This window comes from Grammomys surdaster, unplaced genomic scaffold (assembly GCF_004785775.1).
Source record: "Grammomys surdaster isolate TR1022 unplaced genomic scaffold, NIH_TR_1.0 311, whole genome shotgun sequence".
Classification (NCBI taxonomy): Eukaryota; Metazoa; Chordata; class Mammalia; order Rodentia; family Muridae; genus Grammomys; species Grammomys surdaster.
This window is the reverse complement of record NW_021604730.1, coordinates 2,318,205-2,343,267: the sequence shown is the minus strand read 5'-3', so window position 1 is coordinate 2,343,267 and position 25,063 is coordinate 2,318,205. Positions and strand designations below refer to the sequence as shown.

The 25,063-nt window shown below is 39.3% G+C and overlaps 1 protein-coding gene across 1 annotated transcript in view; it reads left to right on the top strand.

The window, feature by feature from the left end:
• Negr1 (neuronal growth regulator 1) overlaps window positions 1-21,564 on the top strand; it is a 710,239-nt gene extending 688,675 nt beyond the window's left edge. Inside the window, exon 7 of the mRNA XM_028777584.1 lies at window positions 17,882-21,564. Coding sequence (XP_028633417.1) covers window positions 17,882-18,006 — 125 coding nt within the window. The 3' untranslated portion in view covers window positions 18,007-21,564. The remainder of the gene's footprint in view (window positions 1-17,881) is intronic.
• Window positions 21,565-25,063: the final 3,499 nt, after the last annotated feature.

Genomic DNA, 25,063 nt, shown 5'->3' with positions numbered 1-25,063 from the left:
TGTGTATGTATATGTGTTACACATATGTGGGGTGTGTGTGTGTGTGTGTGTGTGTGATGTTGCTCTCTGAGTCCCATGTACAATTGCTCTGTCCAGCTATCTGTAAGTCATTGTCTCTGGCAGTTCACACCATACATAACTCAATGTTCTGTCTTTGTTTGTTCTGTACATGCTTGTGCATTATTGGTCTATTGCTTTAAATTCCAGAATGTTCAGATTAGAGTATTACAATTTCATTTTTTGGTTGACACAATTCCTTAAAGGGAAACTAAGTTTATATATATGTATTGCTTTCTGAGTTTACCAAACAAGAAGCTTTTCCTTCACTCATATTTAATTACACTGGTAACACCAGGAATTAGAACATTTGCTTTCTTAACCCAGTAGTCACCAGTACAAGAAACGTATTTGTATTACCTAAGGCAGAACTAGCAATTTCAGGGTAGTTTAAACTAATTGATTAATATATTTGATCAGTTCTTCATAGAAAAGAAAAAAGAAAGATGTTTTTCTGCCTTTCTGTCAGTACACAGTAGGAGGTTAGTGTTAGAAGAACACAGATGAGAGACATATATTAAAATCAATTAGAATATGTCAGTGTGGTCCAAAATAGCAACAAACCAAATGGATTGAGATCAGTACCAAAAGACATTGTTCAGAGCAAAGGCAGCCTGAGGACAGATCCTTCTGCCCTGTGTTCTCTGGTGTAAGCTTGTGAATCTGGTTCCTGGTTGGTCTCCTCCACTCGGCCAGGGACTTGGGTGCCCTCAGAGAGCACCACACATGAGCAGAGGCTCAGAAGGAGACCTGATTCTGTATGTGTGCTTCTGCCCAGGCAAGAGTGACATTTTGGATAAACTGGGACAGCAAACACAGGTTAAATATGAGCCTGTGGGAAAGGGAGCTGGGAAGAAGTTGAGCGCAGCTCCTGGCTGGTATTTCTTTGATCATGGTTTTCAAGCAAGGGCTGTGTTTATTGAAGTCCCGTTGTCTCACTTCTTTATGAGAGGCAATTAAGCCCATGATAAGTTAAAGAGGTTATGTTTTGGTTAGGTTGGGTTTTTTTTTTCATCTCACATAACTGTTGATTTGTTAGCCTTTGAAAACAGATAGGAACTTTTCAATTACACCTCAAAAAATACCTGTTGTCATTCTGAGTGTTTGCAAAGCAAAGACATCTTGGATGCAGTGCTTTTGTGTTGATAAACCTGAATCTGAGTTAGTAAGCTTAAAGAGCTAGTGAGCACACTGTAAGAAAATCAGATTTACATAATTTTCTGCTTGCTTACAGAACTCTACCATCGAGAGCATATTTCACATTTGGGAAGAGCGTTTATTAGTATGAGATGAAATGCCACCTACAGAGCACTGCATTGTCTTCTAATTTAACTCCTCAAAATAAATTATAAGCTGATTTGTCATGGTGACTAAGAAATCACTGTTATAATCAAAAGCAACAATTCTAAAGAAGGCCACGTTTTCCTCTACATAAGAATAATTTGGCTTTATTCCACACTTCTCTCTTCAGGGTTTGTGTACTGTTACTTTACATGGTAGGTACACCAGGATCCAAACTTCATTCCATCCCTCTTCTATTCATGACAGAAAATGTCAAAGAGCAGCTGAAACAGAAGGATGACCTAGGTACAAAAATGGACTTGAAGTTTTGCAGGAAGGGTCTTTTAGGAGTGTGTGTGTGTGTGTGTGTGTGTGTGTGTGTGTGTATGATGTGTCATGTAGCTGTGTCATGTGTGTATGTCATATGTGTATCTGTGTGTGTATGAATGTGTATGTTGTGTGTCATGTATATGTCATATGTGTACGTTATGTGTGTGTCTGTGTGTTTTGTATATGTGTGTCTGAATGTGTATATGTATATGTGTGTGTTGCGTGTCTTTTGTGTGTCATGTGTATGTATGTGTGTGTTGTGTGTCAAGTGTCCCGTATGTACATATGTGTGTATATGTGTTTATGTATATGCATGTATGTGTTGTGTCATGTGTATATGTATGTGTTGTATGTCATATGTGTATTGTGTGTCATGTGTTTGGTGTGTGCGTGTGTGTGTGGATATGTGTGTGTACACTTTCTACCCAATAGAAGGCAATCAGATAGCAATCTTGGGGGGATGAAGTAAGCTGAGGGATTTTTCTCTGTCTTTCACACTGATAGGATGTTTTAGTAGCTGCTGTGAATAACAAGTACTCCAAAGCAAGCATCTTTCAGCTGTAGGCTTATGATCTCTGGGGACAGAGAAGGGAGTGCTATGCCAAGGATATACAGGACCCTCATATTGAATCATGAGCCTCTGGGAAATGGTTTGATGTTTCTGTCCTGATTCTGCCTTTTGTACTGTGAGCACTATGCTTGACTCAGCTTTCTATCATTCGGTCTAAATTCTGTTTCCACAAATTTGTCTCTTGTATCATCTGTATTTGCTATCTGACCACGAAGGAGTTAGAAAACCAAACATAACTGTGGTCTGGCCAGGATTAGTTAGTTCCTCATTGAGCAGAGTTCAGACATGGTCATATTACATACGTAGGTTCATGGGATTCGAATCGAGTCAAGCTTCCTCTGAACTCTGTGAAAACTGTATGCATATGGAGCCATTCTCTCTCCCAGGGTGCAGTGGTAAGGATGCAGAGTACGCTTGGCTTTGTAAGTGGCTGGTAATTGTTTCTTTTCAGCAGAGCATCAGTCTTGATCCGAATCTCTGATAGATTTTTCATTGGTGAGGAGTGGTTTGTAGAAAACATGAATGATGAACATAGCCTAGAATTATAGGATATTATCTAAGCAAAGTCCTGGCTATGGAGTGTTATTTGAGTCATAAGAGCATCTGCAGCCTGACACACTTTTCTTAGGTGTTGAAACCTCCTGACATAGGAAGAATTGCTCACACTGACAGTCTATTTTAAAACTTCCTTCTGAAAACCAAGACCTACTATGTGTCAATGAGGTCTCATATACCCTGGGCTGATCCAGGACTTGCTATGAAGCTGAAGATGATCTTCAGATTCTGACTTTTCTGCTTCTACCTCAGAAGTGTCATCAAATCCAGTTCATGTCACAACCAAGGCTTCTTACATCAGCATGAGCAGTCTCTGTTCACGGTTTGATCAACTCTGAATTCAGCAGGCCTAGCTGCTCCTTTATGTAGGCTCACACTCCTACTCACTTTGTTTGTTACCAGGATGCAATTCCACCTGGTTGTGTGGCCAGGGTCTGGTTTCCCTGTAATTACAGACATTCTATCTAACTTTAAAATAGGGAGAGAATCTCTTTTCCTCGCACAAGTGCCTTTAAGAATGGATCTCTCTTCTATATGTGGCCAAAGTTAAAGACTAAAGATACAGAGAACTTGTAAGAGAGACAGGAGACCATGTCCTAAGTAATACAGGTGACTCTGGAGCAGAAAGTCCACCCCTTTGACAGCCAGGGGGAAATGACCCTAGTCAAATGACAACAACTAAAGAGAGCACCTTTCTCCTTCAAATTCCCGATTATCAGTGTCTAAGAATCACACACTAGTCTCAGATGTTTTTGCAAACTGATTTATACATAAAGGATTGACATAAATACTGACCCTCATACTCAAAGCAACTTAAATGTATAGTAATAACCTCTTTGTGTAAGTAGAAAATTTAGGTTCATGGAACTTTAGGATTTTGTTATTGTTAATTATTTTATATTTAAAACTTTCTACATGCATTTATTTTGTCAAGAAGAGGAAGAGGAAAGAAGAGGAGGAGAAGGAGGAGGAGAAGAATGAAGAAGGAGGAGAAGAGAAGGAGGAAGAAGAGGAGGAGGAAGAAGAAAAGAAGGAAAAAGGAGGAGAAAAAGGAGAAGGAGGAGAAGAAGGAGGAGGAGAAGGAGGAGGAGGAGAGGAAGAAAAGTTGGCATCTATAGTGACAGAACTAACAAATGAAGTTAATGATTTGTTTGTTTGTGATGTGCTTTAAGGCCCTACTTTAAAGTTTAGTAACTGTGATGTGACAGCTATTTTACCCCTGTACTCAACACAAATAATTTGCCTCCTCAAGAATAGAACATGAAGTAAGAGTCTAGTTTTCCCAGTATTTTTTTCTCACGACCTAGGAAATGAAACCTGATCTCCATCCCATAGTAAAGTGACTGAGAAGCAACACCCTCAGACAAACTGGCACCAAAAAGGATGTGAAAACTTATTTTTCTTCTATAAATTTTGTAGCTTTGCTTTTATTCTTGAAAATAGCTAGGATACATTTTTTTAAACTTAGTTATGAGGACATAAAAATGGGTTCATAATATGGTCAGAATCTCTTGTCTAAACCTTTAACATCTATCTGCATACAATTCAATAGAGTAGGTGTTTCTTAAGGACTTCAGAGTTATTGCACTTAGTAGGTTTATATAGTTTAGTAACCTAACTAGTAATGGGTAAGAACTCAGAATGCCCAGCATGAAAAGTTGTAACTAATAATTACAGGGACCCAAAATGAGTGTGTATGTTTCTGGTGGAGCTTGCAGTCATCAACTGTTTGTCCCTGGTGGAGATTTTGATCATGGACCACCTCTCTCCCAACCTCTCAGGTCCAGTCTTTCCATACTCACCCTTTTCTTCTCACCACATTCTTTCTTGCAACAAGTCCTTGCCCAAGAACTCTCACACAGACTTCTATTTCAAGGCCTGTCCATGGTGAAGCCCTCAGCTTCTGTGCTGAAACTTGACCTGTGATTTGCTATCAGAGACTTCATAATGCTTGACGTTAGAGAATTTCCTTATGTTTTTTGGTAGTAATACTTCATCTTGTTCCTAGAGAATTTTTTTAAAAAAGGAATTGCTCTATGAAAGTCTTAAGAAAAATATTCACACAAAAGTATAATGACCAATTAAGGATATTGAACTAGTCAATTTGTGCATGTCGTTGATCACTCTGAACCATGGCAAGTTGACTGGAGCCAGCTCCATAACAATTTACACTGGTGTCATTTCTTACACATTGTGGACAGAACAACCAATTGTGTCAAAGAATTGGGGATTGGGACCTGTTTTAAGTGTTAAGTTGAAATTTTTAGAAATTGTTGTTGCTCTATATAAACAAGAACATTACCAGATAGAAAGCTCTGTTTCTATTATTGGTGATTTGGTGTTCCTGGTCCATACCTGTGGATAAAGAGACTGTTTCTTTGTAAGCAGATAGGTGACATATTGCTTAAACATTCTAAGAGATAAAAAAAAGTCACCCTGTTTCTATGAGAATATATAAATAGTGGTTTAAATATCATAGACAACAAATAGCTTAACATAGAAGGAAATTCCAACAAGATTGTTAGAAAATGCCCAGGGTGTTCTTATATCCATTAAAAGAGTTAACTGAAGTACAAAGATGTAGCCTCAACCTTTTTATGATGGCTTGTTCTGAGAATAATCCAAAATGTCTGATTCTTTCAAGCCCTGCAAATAAACTTACAGGGAACTTTGAGAATACCTTTCAAAAATTTTGATTCCAAATGTTTCCTCTAAAGATGAGTGTAGTAAAAGTTAGTGGGAAATGAAGAATATATTAGGACACACATGTTTAAATTGGGCTCTGGTTTCAGGAGTGATTACTCTTAGACATCCCTTAGAGACTGCTGTTCTGGAAGGTAGAAAGCACTGCAGGTAAACCAGATTGTCACCCCTGGGTTTCCCTCCCCAGAATATGCAGTTCCCATAATCCCTTTATCATTCTTCAACTTCTCACATGGTCACCTCCATCATGAATAATAGAACAAAGTTTCTCCTTTACTTGAAAACACACATGAAACACAACTGCATCTTCTGTGTGGGACACACACACCATGCTGACTTTGGGGATCATATGTGTGCTTCAGAGACAGGAGAATCAGACAGTCAAGGTACACAACACAGAGCTATGGTGCCTACCCTGAAAAAAACAAAATTCCTCCTGAAAGTGAGTACATTAAAAACCCAGGAGAATAACTCTTCAGCTATTACTTTTATCTGATTAGGAAAAACTTATTCCTGGTGTCATATGTTTGAGACACTAAAAGATCCAAGCTAAATTCAGCAGGGAGATGTAAATAAGGCATATATTCACTGTAGTTATTAGAAATTATTTTCAGCCTTTAATGCCTCAATATGGATTTTTACACTCTCATGATATGCAGAACAAGCACACTTTATACTTGATTTACAGTTTAAAATTTAAAATCCTTAAATGTGCATCTGTTGGATAATTTACAAGATGGAAATTATTTTTATCGTATTAGATTTATAGATACTTTAAGATTTATTTACTAACATTTAATATTAAATACAACAAGGCCTGAAAACACCTGAAACAAGATAATAAATAAGTCAGTATTGGAGGTGCAGCAATCAGGAAAGGATGCCAGATCCCAAAGCCATACAGCCACTAGTTGCCTTCCACCTGTGGGACTAAGGATGGATTGGGTAGGGTCTGAGTCTTAAATGTGTTTCTCTCCTTAGATTTCTGATTTACTTGTACTTTCTCAACAAAGGAGAATAGATTCAGTTTGTCTTCAGTCTAGAATACTGATAACACAACTTGGGGTAAATGGTTCCTTTTTATCTAGTGAAGAGCATTCTATTCTGGTGATGTTAAGTTACTTAAAGCTATGAACGAATCTGGTCTATCTCTCTGCCTTTAACAACAGGCACAAAACCAAACACATACTGTGTGTCCAGTAAATACTCAATGATCACATAGTATAATCACATGTTTGAAAAGCAGCCATTTTTTGAAGATTTTCTGGTTAAGTATAAAAGCACAATTTTCAAATTATATGAAGGAGGAATCTCTCAGCAAAACAAACCTGTGAAAGGTCATGTGAAAGGTCAAGGCTTTTCTTCAAAGTCTGTGAGTAAATGAATTGCTGTGAGTAAATGAATTGCTGGTAAAAGCTTAAGGCAGGAGCCAGAAAGACTTGATGCAGGACACATACATAGCCGAACACCTCCTCAACAGCATTGTAGATCATCAGACATGAATATCCATAAAGACAGCTCGGAGGTTCAGCATCTCAGTGCAGAAATTTACAAACCCATTATTGTTTCCTTATTGTTACTAAATCCTGGCTGAATTAGAAATTTCTGATTTCTTTGGAGATTCAGTTGTGTCATGTGGTGTTTTTCTGGACACTATCTTATGAGAGGATATTTTGGTGAGTGTAGACACATGGTGTTTTTCTGGAAGCTTCCTGGAAAAGGGGCATGTGTTGTTTTGCTAGATCAAATGCTTGAGAGAACACATGATGTTTGGAAAGTATAAAAATATAACCCAACAGAGAGCGGATGATGCTGTGTGGCATTGGTTCACCTTGCCATTCTTTGCTAGTCTTTGCTATACTTTGCTGTCTCTGGTTGTCACTAATAACACTGTGGCATTAGTTTGGCTTTCCTTCTTTGCTGATCATCTTATGTCATAATTTCATAGAGAGAAACACACCAAAGAGCTTCTCATGGTGTTACATCAGCTTTTTGCCATTTCCATGGATCAAGACGATTGGCAGAGCCTTTAGGTTTCTTTGGCAGTGAGTATTCATGGAAAATAATAAATAGATGTTCTCTGAATGCCCATATGAGGAAAGGATCAAATTGTCTTTGCTGACTCATGAATGGTGTTTGCAAGTAGACTGAGCTACCATTGCTGATTCATGTGAACTGAACTGCTACTATCCTGACAAGGAAGATTGGGATCAACCCAAAGAATTATTTCTAAAAAGATTCACATCCTCCTTTGACCTATTAATCTTTCCTTTCCACTTCCCCTGGTAGGTGGTGGGTTATAATGGAGGTTAAAGCATATAAGAACCCTTATTAAAGTAGGTTTTTAAAAATCTAAGCCTACACCTGACCTTCATTCAAGAAAAACCATGAGCTACATGCCAGCTCTTTTTTCTCTCAGAAGTTACTGGACATGTGCAGAAACCAACTGAAGGTCACGGTGTGAAACACTTAGCACTACAGGTCTTGGAATTTAATCTATTCTTCTTTTCATCTTCTGCCTCTTCTCTGGGTGAGAATTGCCTAACGTGACTCTTGTGTGTGTTGCCAAGGTTCCTCCCTACTCACTGTATTTCCCATTTTACAAGTCACATCTCTGAAAAACCAATATTTGAAGGTTGAGGGAGAGGAGCATTTTATGGCAGAAGTCATAAAAAATATAAGAACCATGAGTGCTTTTAAATATTTAATAAATGCAACAGAAGACAAGACTTTCATTAGTCAGTGTTGCTGGGATAGCAGGATTTTTAAAAATGCAGTGTAAAACAGTGGGTGATGTTCTTGGAATAAAGTCTATAAGGAAAAATAAGATTTAATTAAAATTTTAAGACTCTCATCATTATTGAGAGCATATGCCCACAAAGGGCATTGTTAATGTAGACCTCATAAGAACTAGGTGACTCGGAAGATTATCATTATCCAATGAGACTGCTGTCAAGGAGCAGAAAATTGCACATTTCAATTGATTGAGTTACACAAAATTAATTTACCTACTATGTGTACTACTGTATGCACTGAGGAGGAAATGAAGTTACAACACAATGCTTATAACTTAAAGTTTTATTTATTTTTTTGTCATGCAAGATTGTTGTCTTTGTCGGAGTGTCTCTTTGCTGTTGCTGTAGTAAAACACTTTAGCCAAAAACAACTTAGGGAAGGAAAGATTTGTTTGGTTGCTTCTTCCAGGTCATAGATCACCACTGAAGGAAGTGAGGACAGGATGTCAAGCAGGAACTTGAAGTATAAACTGTGAGAGGCAGTGCTTGCTGGTTCATTCCCAGGCTCATGCACTGTTGCTTTCTTATACACATCAGGACCACCTACCAAGAGGATGGTGCTGCTCGCAATAGGCTAAGCCCTCCTGCTTCAATTAACAATTAAAACTGTATCAAAAATGCACCCTAGGGCAAGTCTGGTCTAAGCAACTCCTTACTGAGACTTCCTTCTCAAATGACTCTAGGCTGTGTAAAGCTGACTTTGTCTAAGATGAATGATTCAGGAAGAATTTTGAGTCACATGGGTAGGCAACTGGACCAAGTGAATTGGAGACAAAAGTGAAATCTCTTCCAGAGCTGTATTACTGGGCTGGTGCTTGCTGTGGTAACTAGACTTCATTCTTCTGGGGCCTCTGAAGAACCATGTGAGTTTACTTCAAGCCATAGTAACCGCTTGCACATAGTTGGTTGGCATAGCAACAGACGATGCTCTAAGCCAATGAGACTTAGGCAAGCCACAAATGGTAAACTCGATAGATTTTGAATTTTCCTCATGTGGGCATACAGAGAACAGCTATTTATTAAGTAGTTTCCATGCATACTCACTTCCAAAGCTACCAGGGAAAATAAGAAGAAAACAAAGCATAGACTTTACATTGAGGGGTGGCCAGAGCAAGATCACGAGAGATGCAACCAGGCAGAGAAGTCTTCCAGGGAAGGCACTGAGGATCACAGATGCAAGCCCAGCCTGAGTTCCTGAGAGCAAGGCAGTCACACAGAAGATGTATGAACCATTCTGAAGTAGTTGTGTGATTGCTACTTTCTCAAACTTCCTCTGCTGCATGAGGCCCTCCTTCTGCTGCTCCATGAGGCCCTGCTTCAAAAAGCTGATGTCTCTCTTAGATCCATGAGAGGGCATCGTGGATTGTTCTTGTTTAAATACCTATGCATTTTTGCCATTAGCTAAACACTGTGCTTAGTACTGGGGGCACATTTGTGCCCTCTATGGTCAGCTAAGAAAACAAGTATAGAGATGGGAGCTTGGTCCTAGCTTGCCCAGAGGTTAAGAATTAAAATCTTCCTCCTCACTTCTATATTCAAACAGAATTACAGACAAGAGCAACTCTTTGATAGTTCTTCTGTGAGTGTTTGTTGTATATTTAGGATATGAGGGCCTTACAATCAACCAAGGAGACAGGACTCTCCTGTTCAATAAGATGAATGCTTTAATAGTGACAGCCTTCCCAGCCCTGAACTACCGAAAGTGCTGTCTCCTCTGTTTCTTGATCATGTAGCAAAGCCTCATCAAAATGCAGAAATTAAAACATCTATTAATTTAGTTCCCTGCTATAAATGCTCCATATCACCAACCACTTGACAAAAAGTAAATTACATTAAACCCTTGCTTTCAACAGACACAGGCTCTCTCCTAAAAGTGGTGTGTCAGAAAGGACTGCTCAAACCAGTGACAGTGGGGAAGGTGGCAGGCAGAAGACACCTCTCAGGTGTATCTCAGCAAGGATACACAGAGGTGGAAACACAGAATCCTCCTACCTCCATGTGGCCACTCAGATCTCAACCCCCACATAGCTCCTTAGAGTTGTGGAACATCCTAACAATGCAAGCAAAAGGCATTGGAGTAGAATGCTAGTTCCAAAGACAGTAACACAACCCAAATGGAAGCTGACTGTAAAGAATGTGGAGAAGTTTCCCATGAGTCTCTGGTGGAATATGGTGGAGCAGACAGGGACCAGGCTGGGGAAGAAACTTGAGAATATACCAGATAATCTCAAATTCCCTACAAACTGTTTAGACTGTATCAGGACTTTGTTGATGACCAAAAGTTGCGGATAATTATTTTTAAAAAAATCATTAGGAGAAACTAAAAGTCTGTCTTAAGCATGAAGAGGGGAAGAATTTAAATACGTCAGAACCATAGCTTAGGTTATCACTACCCTTCCTGGAATTTGAAAAGCCAAAAGTAGCACAGAAGATAAAAGATATTTTAAAAAGAAAAATACTATCACAAGCAAACCCTATGAAGCTCTTGATCAGTTTCAGAACAAAACATGGTTTGGTTTGGAAAATCCTACCACAAGAGGCCAAGAATAAAACATAATAAACAAGATAATGTCATCATTAAGGCTCTGTGTTCAGAAACACTATATAGTAACTTAAATAATTTCACAGCCACAAAATGCATGAACATACAAAGAAAGAATCTTAAAAAAACTCCTTAAATTTGACTTTTTCTTTGTTGGTTGCAACTTTTTCCATGCAAGCAATGAAGACACAGCTCAGTAGCAGGATCCCTAGGGACAAAGCTGGACTCTATTTTCATCTCTGTAAAGTCTTCTTTTGTTTGATTTTTTGTTTTCAGCAGGAGGATGACTTAAAGACCCAAACTCAAACCTGTATACTGAAGTACGAAAGACAAATTATATTATATTTTGTATGTGTACATTTTGCACAGTGGAGACTGCTTTTCAGGCACATATGCACACACTGAAAAATATGTATGGCACATTTAGAAAATGTTTGCAAGCCAACCTGAGATGCATAGAGCTGCATAACCAGACCATGCCAATTTCAGAACCATTTAGGATTATGTAAAGTAGCCTACACTGACAGACACTTCACACCAGAGCTAGCATGTCCACATAAATTACTTCTGGTTTGGGGGAATAGAGTAAACAGAAACTCGAGCCTAAATGGAAGATGATGTGGGGAAATTCAAACTTTGAGATGTTATTTCCAAGACTAGAATGGATAGAAGAAGACAGTGAAGCTTGTCTATGTTTGGGTTGATTGCTTTTTAAAATTCTCTTTATCCCAAATTAGAGGTAATGGTCTTGGAGAGTTTCCTGTGGCTTTGTGTAGATAAAAGTATTTATCTACAAATGGACATATTTCTGAATGAAGCCAATAATGCAGATGAATTTGTATTTAAAACCACAGTGTAAAAAAAGGCTTTAGAGACAGGATAGCATAGCAGGAACGTTGGCAGAATGGGATTCAAGGACAGAGGTCTGACACACAATAACTTAGCAGTTGCCAGGAGCAAGTTAGGAAGACAACTCTGTGCTCAGGAAGAGGAATGGAGAGGAATGGGTGATTTTTCCCTACTTTCTCCTCACTTCAATACAACATACAATCTGTTATGGTATGAGTCTAAATATCTTCCACAGCTTTCTGCTCTGAATACTTTATCCTTTACTTTGGGGCTGTGTGGAAGGAAGGCTATGCTGATTACCTGCAGAGCTAGATCTCTAGAGGCCTTTGAAGTTACACCTCCCAGAATCTGCTTGGTTTCTGATGCACTGTCATGTGGCTGCCTTCCACCTCAATCTCTGGGCACCAAGAACTGAGCCCCTTCCTGACCATGAGCTAAGCCCAGGCCTTCTTGACCATGATGAATCATAACCTCTCTGTCCCAGATGAACTCTCCTTCCTTAAGTTGCCCACAGAATACTGACACTGAGGATTTCTATAGGAAAAAAAATGTATTTGCCAGCCATGTGGATGGACATTTTTCAAACAAAAATCTGAAGCGCTGGGAGTTTTTTTCTATGACCTGAGGCCCTTAATATAAGAAAAATATACCAGCATTAACTGGTCAACTTAATTCCTTCTACACCAGAGGAGGCTGTCAGAATCAGTAGCCTTGTGTCTACATGTATTACTTTGTTAGGTACCCGAGAAGCCCCCTGTGGGATTGTAGATTGGGCTATGCTCTGCCAAATGAAGGGTTATTTGCAAAGTGTCACATGGCATGTGAATCTCTTACATGCCCAAGAGGAGCAGGACAAGGTATGATAGTGAGCTGAGTGCAATGCACCCTGAAAATTTGGCTCTCTTAGCTCTGCAGCACAGTCACTTTACTGCAGGTGTGTGGTTCCCTAACACCAACATCTAGAAGATCTCACAGTGCAGGATGTATACTACTGACCCTAAAGATCACTCGCTGTGCTACAGATGTGAGGTTAAGTGTGGGAAGGCCTTGTTTAGCTTGGTGTGTAGTGCACAGGTGTATTCAGAACCTATAGATATGCTTGCATCCTGGTGATGTGAAGGATGGATATTGGTTAAGACAGGAGAAAGATATCCTTTGAGCAAACTCTCTACAGTGAAGCAGTCATATTGCCTAGATGACCTACCAAATGGTTCATGATTTCTCTATGTCTAATATATTCTCTACTCTGGATACCCAAGAGTAATTCTCTTTTTCATGAGACCTAATTGGGTGCAAATTGTTCAATTTTCACTAAGGTGTAACTTTCTCAGGAAATCGTAAGTCGAGGCCAGTTTTGTCTTGCAGAAGCAGAATTCACATGACTTAAGTAAACCTACCTAAGGTTGCAAGAGGAACCTTAATCATCCATTCAAAACTAGTTAGTTAAGAAGATTGCCTAGGCTAGTAATTGATATTGAACAAAAATGAAGTATTTTTCAGTTACATTTGCTCCTTCCTAAAAACTGGAGCAATACAAGGAGAAACTACCGAGGCTGGAAATAGCACAAAGCAGCCCATGTGATTGGCAGTGGCCGTTGGAATCAGACTCAGGCAAAGTGATTGGGAGTCATCACTGAAATCAGGCTCTGTGGGATGAGCTAGAACCTAGGTCACATCTTGTGTCCACAACCAGGAGAGACTCCAGGTCCACATACCATGCAGGCTGGGTACTTCCCTTCCTGCCTGAAGAGTAGCCAGCCTAAGATTGCGCCCTGAAAACTCCATGTGCTAGTATCTATGGCAAACAAGGATTCTACAGCAAAACAGGCCACACTTGTAGTATGGAGACATGACTACCTAGGATAATGGAACCTTTTTAAAATAAAATCTAAAGAATCCACAAAGACAAACACAAAGAGTTGCTGGGTTTCTGTTTTTGTTTTTGTTTGTTTGTTTGTTTGTTTTGTTTTGTTTTGTTTTTGGTAAGATAAAGTAGAGAACATTCTTGTTAAAATACCAGTTTAACCCATGTAGGTTAGGAACAAAGTAAATGTGCTTGTTTTGTGGAAGGGGTGTGAGTTGAGCAGAAAATTTAAGGGGTACAGGAAGTGGCATTTGGCATTTAATGTGGAGGAGGGCATAAGGGCGCAGGCTTAGTTCTGAACCCTCTGCACATGTTGTGGAGTGATAGAACAGCCCATGTATTCAGAAGAAAATCCTGAGTGTCAGGCACTCGGTTTGTGTCTGATTCAACTGTAACCAGAAAACAGAGGCATATAATCCTTAATACAGGTTCACCTTAAAGAACCTGTCCCCTTACCCTCAAGAGAAAAAAAAAAAAGAGAAAGAAGTGAGGGGGGTTGGGAGGAGTATAGGCTTCCCAGAGGAGGTACCAGAAATCCTAAAGGTTTTAAGTTAAAATTGCCTTGCTCCCTAGAGTAAATTTGTCAACCTTAGAGTCATCAAAGGATCATTTTTAACAGATCAACTCCTCAAGTGGCTTCTCAGTCAGATCAGAGCCCTTCCCACAACCCAGCTCAGCCTCTGATCAACTGATCTCTTTAGCAAGCTGCAGCACCCTTCACTACCTCAGAGGAGCCCTGCCTGGGTGATCCAACAGAATTAGATAATTGTCAGCACTGGTTGACCTACTCAGTGTTTTTTTATAGTGATATCTCTTATGACATGCAGGACATCCTGATGTCCTGTGTGATCTGCTGGAAGTCTGACCAGCATGAGCCTGTGTAAAACAAAGCCTGAGTGTCCTCTCAAATGTATCCAGTAAGTCTCTTCCCTCATTATTAATAATATTAGGTGTGTTCTATACAGACATTTTAAGGTCAGTGAGCAATGGCAATAAACTTTATTTTTTATTATTTTATTTGTTTGTACATGCATGCACACATATAGTATGAGTGAGCATTCCCATTTCACAAATCAAGTGTGGAGATCAGAGTACAATTGACAGGAGTCAGTTCACTCCTTCTACTATGTAGATCCCAGTGACTAAGCTCAAGTTTTCAGCCTTGGCAGCAAGAGATTTTACCCTCTGAGCCATGTCACCAGTGCCAGGATAATCTATTCTTGAAGGAGAGAATCGAGACTACATGTCTTTGTCTGTATGTTGCTTTTTGTGCTTCAACCCCAGCTCCAACCGAGAAAAAAGCAGAGGCAGAGATTCTGGGCTTGCTCTGAGGTATAAATGGGGACGTGAACATGTGAAGTTAAGAATGAGACCTCGCAGTCCTTGGCTAACTGCCCTCCATTTTTGCCTTTCTGATGGTAGCTATTCTGGATGAGGAGGCAGGTAGCCACTGTTTTGCACTGGAGGGGATCATCCTATGGTTTCATTCACAAGTAAAATAACACATGCATTGCTATGTGGCATCAAGAGTATTTAAAAGTATGTTGTTTTAATTGTAAACTAGTTAATTTAAAAGTATATGATTGGTAACATTTTGCTGTGTTTAAAAAAAAAAAGTGATATGAGTTGAAGATGAGACGGGGCTTTAGGAAGAAAACGGCATTGTTAAGAGACAGTAAAACAGAAGTTTATATGGGAGTAGAATTAAGTAACCACGGGGCCATGTCTGCAGTACTTACCATTATATCCCTGTCACTTAATATTTTCGTTGATGCCTAGTTCCATAAAAACTTCCTGGATTAACAAAAGAAAGCACATCCATTTATGATCCAGGACCTCTACCTGTGTCCTGCTTCAGAAGAGAGCCAATTTTGTAAGACCAAAGTACACATTGAAACAGCAATTTCTTCATTTAATTGAGTTGTCCCCTTGAGCATTTCTTGGGCATCTTTTATGTGCCCAGATTTTGTTGTAGGCAATAGAAACATAAATGAAATATGAACAACACTAGAAATAAACATATGAACACATACTCTCAATGTAGGCTGATAGTGGGATTGCAGAGGGCTGTAGCTAATGCTACAGAGAAAGGTTGGACAGAAAGGAACGCTGTGATATGTGAAACAATGGATAGGTCTCCTAAGGCCACCCGCGCTCTGTGTGGATCCTTCCTTAGTGTGCAATGATGACAGAATGACTTGCTTTTACTCTGTGTGGTTAGCGCTGAAAGCTGAAATCCCCTCTTGTTCACAAAGCCACTCTCCATGCATTCCATTACCATCCCTTCACCACTCCTTTCCTCGCACTCAAGATTCTGAAAAACAACTCTAAAGTAGCTGTTAATGATTACATGTTTATATTTCTAAAATATTCTTCCAGGTCTTCTTTAAGCAAAAATAAAGATTTCCATGATTTTATATTAGACATCTTAGATATCAGATACTGAAAAGCTCGATTAGCCCCAGAGCTCTGACAGATGTGTTCACCTCAGTAGTTGCTCTTGCGTCCCTTTCTCTGCCCATAAAAAGTTGCAGCTCTGCACACACACACCCCAGCACATATGTTACAGATATGCAGCTTGGTCTTCATATGGGTCCCCCAATACTGGAGGGACTCTGTTCCTAAAACTATTGCTTGTCTGTGGATTGTTTCCCTAATTGGACTGCCTTGTCTGACATCAGTGGGAAAGAAAGCACCTAGCCTTGCAGAGACTTAATGTGCCAGGGTTGGAGGATACTGGAGGGTTGAGGAGTGGGGGACTACCCTCTCAGAGGAGAAGGAGAGGGGAGATGGGCTAGGGGACAATGTGAGGAGAGAGAGCAACCAGGATATAAAGCGAATTAAGAAACAGTTGCAGCTCCAGCACAGAGTTTCACTGAGTACCCCTCCCACCATGGGGGTCAGTATCTCTCTCATCCCCTATAATTTCTTACAAATATCAGAACATAATTATTGATCTTGTTACATGGTGACCTAGTCCTTTATGAAGCTTTTGTTCAAACTGCTCTGCTGGTGATTCAAATTCAGAGCTATAGACACTGCTCCTGGATTTGAGTTGTAGACTTAGGCATGAAATGTATGTCTTTATTACAGGATTCAATTTCAACATAGGACTTGAAATGCAGGTTTCATTTGCAGGAGGAAGTTAGAAGCAAGCTGACAGGCGTGTTGTTCTTGCTATTCTACTGTGATGAACAAGAATCAGTCCCAAGCCAGCGTGAGCACCGATGATGCTCAGTTTCAGGAACAGCAGGATCCAGGCAGCCCCTAGCAACAAACAACCTTGCCTACCAAGAGCTGCGATAGACCTTGGCAAGGCAATGGCCACACCCTAAATGTGGTGACTCTTCAGGGCACCTGTGTGTTAAGCTATGCTTTCTAATGTATCCATGCAGCCTATACATTACTAATGTATTCATTCAGCTATACTAAGCTCTTGTCAAGATGTGAACTCTTTTCGTTACAAGTCCTATAGTTACCTGACTGGAGCTTCAGTTTCAATCCAGCCCCTTCAACCCAGCAAGGCTAATCTACACTCAAGACTCCAGCATTTTGCCTGTAGCCTCTTTGCTAGTGCTCCTTCCAATGCTTCTTTGCTAATGCTTCTTCCAAATTCAGTTACTTACGAAATCAAAGAATAGTCTCCTGTAATAAAACCCTGTGAAAGCAACTCTCTCCTATCCAGGCAACTTCATATGATATTTTTTTATTTTTAGGGTTTGTCTGTGTAGCCCTGGCTGTCCTGGAACTCACTCTGTAGACCAGGCTGGCCTCGAACTCAGAAATCCGCCTGCCTCTGCCTCCCAAGTGCTGGGATTAAAGGCATGCGCCACCACTGCCTGGCTGATAATTTTTCTATCAGAATTTGCATGTTCAATTCTAACGTTGTATGTTATTGTGATACAGTTGTTTAAATGTCTTCACACGCGTATAAAACAAAGTTCTTGAGAAGGAAGATCTACTTTTGTTTGTTTGTTTGTTTTTGTTTTTCCAGCACTTGATATAGTATTTGTCTGTTCGATGAAAGCTTTGCAAATGTATGCATAAGTGAATATTGCCCTTGAATGCAAATAATTATAATACGTATCAGAGGAGTGAGAGTATCAGTGGACCTTATTGAGTCCAGAAGCTCATCTCCAGTTTATGCCACCGCTCTGCCAGGTGGAGTTTATTATGGCTCTTTGGCCCTTGAGAAAACTAACCTCAAGAAGTTAATCCTAATAGGCCCACTGAGGCTAACCGTTTCTGCCCCTTGTACCACCCAGGTCGGATATTGTCAAGAATATCAGAAGAGGAGAGCTATATTTGACTGACTCTCTTCCATTCCTTTCCAGCTCCAAGCACAGCCCAGTACGGAATTACTGGGAGTGCCTGCGACCTCTTCTCCTGCTGGAGCCTTGTGTTGACACTATCTTCTGTCATCAGTATATTCTACCTGAAGAATTTCATCCTACAATGAATCTAAAGACCCATGAAAGGCTTTTAAGGAGTCTCTGGGAGTGCTGATGGCTGGATCCAATCTGGTGCAGTTAGGTTGAAGCAGCGTGGAATACAATCCGCAGTCTGTACGCGGGTGACGCCTTTTGTCTGTGGAATCGCTGGTTGTGTAAATACTTTCATTCTCCTCTCCTTTTGATTAGACACACGACCTTGTGAAGCACTGCACATTGTCCCTTTTTTAAGATGTGAAAGGTCTGAACTTATTTTAGAGGATATTAATTGTGATTTCATGTTTGTAATCTACAACTTTTCAAAAGCATTCAGTCGTGGTCTGCTAGGCTTCCGGCTGTAGTTTACATAACAAATATTGCAGTGAACCCATGATTCTTTAAGGCTGCAATACAAGGGTCCCGTGCCCTGTTTCAGTAAGAGTCAACCCACATTTACGAGATGCATTTTTTTTCTTTTTTGATACAAATCCAAATAATATTGCCTTCAGATCATTTCTTCAAAATATAACACATAACTAGATGTCCCTGCTCGCATGACATCCAGGTTTTGGAAATGAGCCTTGTAATATAACTCGCTATGCTTCTCCTTCTAATTTCAGCATGGGTGTGCCTTCATAAAATAATCTCTTTGTCTCTGACAAATACATAATGTTTTCCTAAATCTTGCAATTTGGAAGCAAAAACAAAAAGTAATTTACATCAATAAGCTAAACTCCACCCGATTTTGTGGGGCCAAGAAGCTATTAGGCTGTGTCTAGTCATTATCCATGGGGCCTGAGAACTTTGCCCACAGCATCTCAGTTTTCTTGATAAAACAATTTAATACCATGATTGAAATTCAGGTTAAATATTAGTGCCACTGTGGGAAAGCATAACCCGTCACAGGACAGCACAACCTGTTCTAGAGACCCCTGGTAAAGCATCAGTCTCCTGCACTATTCAATCCCTAACACGGATTCTCTGCATGAACTGCAGCCCTATCACCCAAGAGACGAGAGGCTGTTAGTGCTCAGATTAGGCTTTGGCATCAGTAAGTTACTGTGACAGAAACCCTGCAGTCTTTCCATCTGATTTTCCCGTCCTTTGGTTGATAGGGGTGCATCTTATGTTCTTTAACATTCCAAAATGTGTTTTAAAAAATATCGTGCATCTATGCACAGCAGATCAGCCCTGAAGTAACTCATTCTTCACCAAAATCTTGTTAAGTCATTACCACTCAAACTGATGCCAAAACTGAAGACTCACCATGCTTCACTGCATCTTACAGGACACATATGAGATACAACCAAATGGACACACCAGAAGGAGGGCATCATGGGATATGTTAATCACTCAATGATTGTGAATATTACATTTTTTCTATTTAAAAAAAAAACAAAACTACATTTTTGAAGGAAAATGCTGTTAGTCTAACTACTATACTACAGGAATAGGTTCATGGTCTTGCTTTTGACCAAAGAAAGACCAGAGCCTTGAAAGCCATTTTTCAGGTCTGATGAAGTTGCCAATTTCAGCACGCCTAGGTTTCTACAGTGACCTTCTGCACACCCTAACTAAAGACCTATGCTCAAACTACACACAAGGACTTTTACAGTGATTATTTTAGATAGTTCATGTTTTGCCCTAGAAGGATGGCTTTAAATTTTTTATTTTTGTCTTAAACAAAGTTTAGACCCAAAAGACACCATAAATCTATTTTAATTAGGAAAAACGAATCATAAGTGAGGAGACATAAATACATAGTCTTCCCGTGAAATGGCAATAATGTGGCATAATGCTATGAAATTTACTAGCTGTAATAAATTTATGTCATTTTGATTGATATATTAAAAGTGAATTTTGAAAATTATGGCATTTAAATTTCTAGGTGATTTGCTACTAAAAATGTTCATGTGGAATTAGTGAGCAAACAACAGAATTTTTTTTCTTTGTATTGCAGCTTTAAAGTAGCACACTCCACAATAACCTACTTATTAGAGATAGCGGTGCTACCATGGAGTGTTGGTCACCTGAACCGCTGTTTGGGGAGAGAAACAGTTGGAGAATGCGTATTATACAGTGACGTTTCCCTAGAGTTAAAAATGCCTCCTCTGTGTAAGGTATGTAGGGTACATGTGAGGTAAACTGAGGTATAAAGTACAGATGAACCAAATAATTAGTTCTAAGTGTTGTCATGATTCCGAATTCGTGGAGTCCGGTGTTTTTCCATAGAGTGTGACAAAGGACAGTCATAGCTCAGTAGCTACATGTATTTGCCTTTATGTTAGAAGAGACTTTCTTGAGTGACATTTTAATAGAGGAGGCATCCGCTATGTTTTTCTGTATTACGGCAGCATAGTCCTTAGGCGCCTGGACAGAGTGAAACCATGAGTATTTATGAGTTCAGTATTGTTCAAATAAGGCTACAGTATTTGCTTTTTTGTGTGAATGTATTGCATATAATGTTCAAGTAGGTGATTTTACATTGACGGGCATCTGAAATGTCTGATTACTCCATTTTATCAGTCCTGACTGTACAAGATTGTTGCAATTTCAAAATAGCAGTCTTATGAAGTTAATTTATCTTTTGATTTACAACAATTTTCTTTAGCTATTCATTTCAGCGTTATGTTTTCCACAATATCCATTTGTGGGATCCCTTTTGTTGCCCCTAAATTTTTAAAGAAAGAAGGAAAGAAAACGATGATAGAGAAAGGAGAATGAGGAAAAGAAGAAAAGACAAAAGAATATGGGGTATAAACAGAAATGACTGAAGGAAGTGAAGAGATTAGGAGGGGAGTAGGGAGAATGGAATCTTCTGCTCATGAGCCTATTGGACTGCGTTCTTGGTTTAACTGCAAATGGCCTAATTTTTTCCCAATGATCTTATTCTAAACCTAAGTCCTGCTATGCCCTGTGGCCCTGCTGGGCAGAATTTATTGAATGATTGGCACTGCCCAGGCCACAATACTGAGTGCTTTTTGCAGACACTGAGATTTGAGAGAGAGCATTTCAAACATAAAGTCACTTTGAGGTTCACAGCTTCACTGAAAAATTGTCTTCTCATAACATTTATGCTATGTCTAGAAAGTAGACTGGAAAGCTAAGAGTCACTGAGATAATTCAGGACAAAACTGCGCACATATAGAGAAGTACCCCAGTCTGTGAAGTCTGAACACTCTGAGCAACTGAACTATCAAAGTCAATAAATGGTATTGATCAAATTACTGAATAATTGTTAATTTACCCATTGTGCTTAGCTTTGTAACACAGCTGAAAGTTACCTATTTAATCTTTTCAATAAAAATTGTTTTTTTTGAAATCCAGAAATGATTTTAAAAAGAGGTCAGGTTTCTAACTATTTATTGAAGTGTGTGGGTGTACAGTATTTCAATAGATATGAATATGGATAAATGGTATTGCCTTAAGATCCTCTGAAATGTACTTACTTTAAAGACTGGAAAACGCCCTTCCTGTCTTTAGTAAAAACATCCATATTTCATAATCTGATGTAAAATATGTTGTACTGTTTCCAATAGGTGAATATAAAGTCAGTTTATCAATTAAAATATGTATTTGATTCATTTTAAACTCTTTTAGTCTGAGAAGCAAAGACATGGTAGCTTAGGCCTGCTCTACCATTGTCTCCTGTCTCTCCTGTACTTCATGGTAACATAGTGTGAGAACTTGAATTCAGTGGCTCTCAAAGGCTACAATCTGGATCTGTTATGGTTCCCTAAAGGTCTGACAATATGCACAACATTTGTCCAAAATTAACTTTTTGGAGACACATGTTCTTTCTTGAGTTTACGTGAAATGGGACTTGTCTGTGGTAGAGCCAGGGGACTGGGGGGGAAATCCAATGATCCTGCAAACTGACAATCCAAATGCCTGTGCAAATCTGTGGCTTCTTATAAAAGATGGGGATAAAGCAACAAAAAATATACACACCCCTCAGGGCATCTAAATACAATTCCGTTTCCACATCTTGCTTTCTAAACAAAGCCTGCTCTGTGAATATTACAATATATAAATGAGTCCATTCCACAAGAGTGATTGATTCAATCCCTCTTATCTAAGGCTGTCTATCTGTGATCACAACAAAATTAATCAGAATGTTGAGGCTGGAGAGATGGGAAGGTTGGGGCTGGAGAGAGAGATGGCTGGACATTCTCTTGCTGCTGCTCTTACAGAGGATCCAAGCTCAATTTCCAGCACACAAATAGATGTCTTACAACTGACTGTAACTCCAGCTTCAAAGGATCTGATACCCTCTTCTGTCCTCTACAGGTAATGCATTCATGTGCAGATACCCATGCACATACTCATAAACACGCATTCATTCACACACACACACACACACACACACACACACACACACACTCAAGCACACAAACATACACTAATTCATACACACGCATACACAGAAACACAGAGACATACATACACTCACACACAGAGACATATACACAGATACATCAAAAATATTTATTAAAACTAAAACTAAATTGTGACTATGTAAAAGGTCAAACAAAACATCAAATTGGTTTAAGAGGCTACTTATAAATATGGGTGTGGCTGTAGTTCTGGAAAGCATACACCAAACTTCTTATCTCACAAAAAGTGAGACATACTAAGATGATCCTCCTCTGATTCATCGTCCTATCCTTTGGATGTTTGTCCTGAGTTCAATTATATAATGAAAACAGAATCAGCATATATGAAGCCTGGGAACAAGGCATAAAGAATACAGCAGGTCAGAACACCTATACTTTGATATTATCTGCATAGATGAGGAAATAAAAAGTCATGTCAGCTATTGAGAAGAAATGTAAGGATCCCAAGGGAACACGACTCCAAGAATAGTACATTTAAGATGTCCAAATCTGGGGCTCCATGCTTACAGACATTTTCTTCACCAGATGACTCCAAACTTACAGAAAGGATTTAGGTATCCACATACCAAACTGGTGATCAAACCAAAGGTGTCTGTAGACAAAAATATCATCTATGCTACCTTCAAGAAGCACCACCTGATGCAAGAACAAGAGATCCACCTACCACAGGACAATCCCAGGGGCCTTGACATCACCTTATGCTCTATCTTGTCAGAATTGAGATCCTCACTTCACAGTAAGAGCTCTGGACACTCAGTGGTCTGATAAGGGAAGTTTATTTTAACATTCTGCATGGTTGGGAACCAGCTCTGATAGGCTCTAATCACAACACTCTGTTCTCTCTTCCCTTGGCTGGGTACTTGAGTGATCTACATAATGAGACCCTGACTCAAAACAACAGTCAAATTAAATAAATTAATGGTATTTGAGCCTTGATGATATAATCTCTTAGTAACTGACAAACCAAAATCTAGGTTACTCACATATCTGATATTCTACAGTCTCTCTATTCTAACAACTTTAGCTTGTGCGTCTCACAAACCGTCACTCAATAGTGTGGAGCACATGGAAAAAGGTTTAAAAAGACTGCAAGAGCTATATCACCTCGTGGGCCTGATTTGTTAAAAAATAAAAAGTAAGTGCATTTGGGAGTATTCGTAAAAAAAAAAAAAACTTAACGAGAAAACCTTTGGATTGTACGTTGGGAACATTTACTCTTAGTGAAGTAGCTATTTAACATTAACAACAAGTAACATGAACAGATAACAAGACTTTTTCACCCACATTCCAATACAATGATGCAGAATGTCGAGCTTCTGTTCTTCTGTTGCAGGAGCAGCTGACAGGCTGCTTGGACTGGGGAGGCCACGGATTATAAGTTGGTGAGAGCAGAGCCATGGGAAATGTGTGGTCCACCCAGATGCTTTCCTCCTTTCTTTCAAGTGGATTACTAAAAGCATTAGGGAGTTACTTGGTGAAACTGGGAATTGTCTAGCTTCATTAATTTTGACCTTTTTAACACTCAAAATGTTAACTTCACACTAACCAAGGCTGATTCACACACACACTTCCTACAGCTCAGAATTGTGTTTAAACAAGCACTGCAAGCCCGAGGGGATTCCTAAGAGTGTGGAGATTTAGCTTAGAAAAGGGTCTTAGAAAATAATCCTTGAAAACTGCAACAGGGTAACAATAGAGAAGAAAGATTTCCTGATTGTTCTAAAAACCATAACAGGGCCATAGAGTGAACTGCCTGTGTAGCTTTCTAAGTAGCTTCATTGATGTAGACAATGGTTGCCTGGGAACCCCCACATCTCCCTGCTACACAGTTTGACAAGTGACCTGGCAAAAACAAGGTCAATAGCTCATTTTTAACAGGCTCCTTATGAAATAGTTGGTGGAGACTTGAAACTGTTTCATGCTGTTGTCCTTTACAAAACAAAATTCACATACACCAAGTCCCACTGCAGTCCATGGCCTGGAAGACAAGCTTATAACCCAGGCATGTGGTATTCTGGGTAATTTCAAATTAAATAAATAAATAAATAAATAAATAAATAAATAAATAAAAGAAATTGTATCCATGCAAACCCGCCACTTCTGTTTCTTTTTCCTTTGCTCCGATTTTAGCATGAGGAACATCTTGTGACTTAATTAATCAGAAGGCAGCACCTGCTCTCTGTGCTGACATGGAGAAAAACAGACTTTTTTTGGAATCAGATTTGTTTCTGGAAATACATCTTTCCTGTTGGTAGACAACAGGCTCATGTTTGGGACATCTTCAGACAAATTCTTCAGAATGTTGACAAGAAGGAAGATGGTTTTGTGTTTTCATTACATTTGAATGAGGAGTGAGACTTTTTTTCCTTCTTTTCTTTTCTTTTCTTTTCTTTTCTTTCTTTTCTGAAATTGTATATATCTACATTACAATGAGGCAGTGTGCATACTCAAAAATTTTTGTTTTCTCACAATTCTGTTCTTGCAATGTGGTAACAAAGCTTGCTAGTTTGCATATGACTAACACAAGGTGTCCTGTTAGGGCTCTTTTGTCTGGATGAAGTCATTCCCAGATCAGTAGCTTTTCAGAAACACTCTGCCATGTATTGGAGATGCTTTTAAAAGGCTTCAGGATGTCTATTCTTGGTTGTCAACACGATTACAGCTAGAATTAAGCAAGACCCAAGCAGCT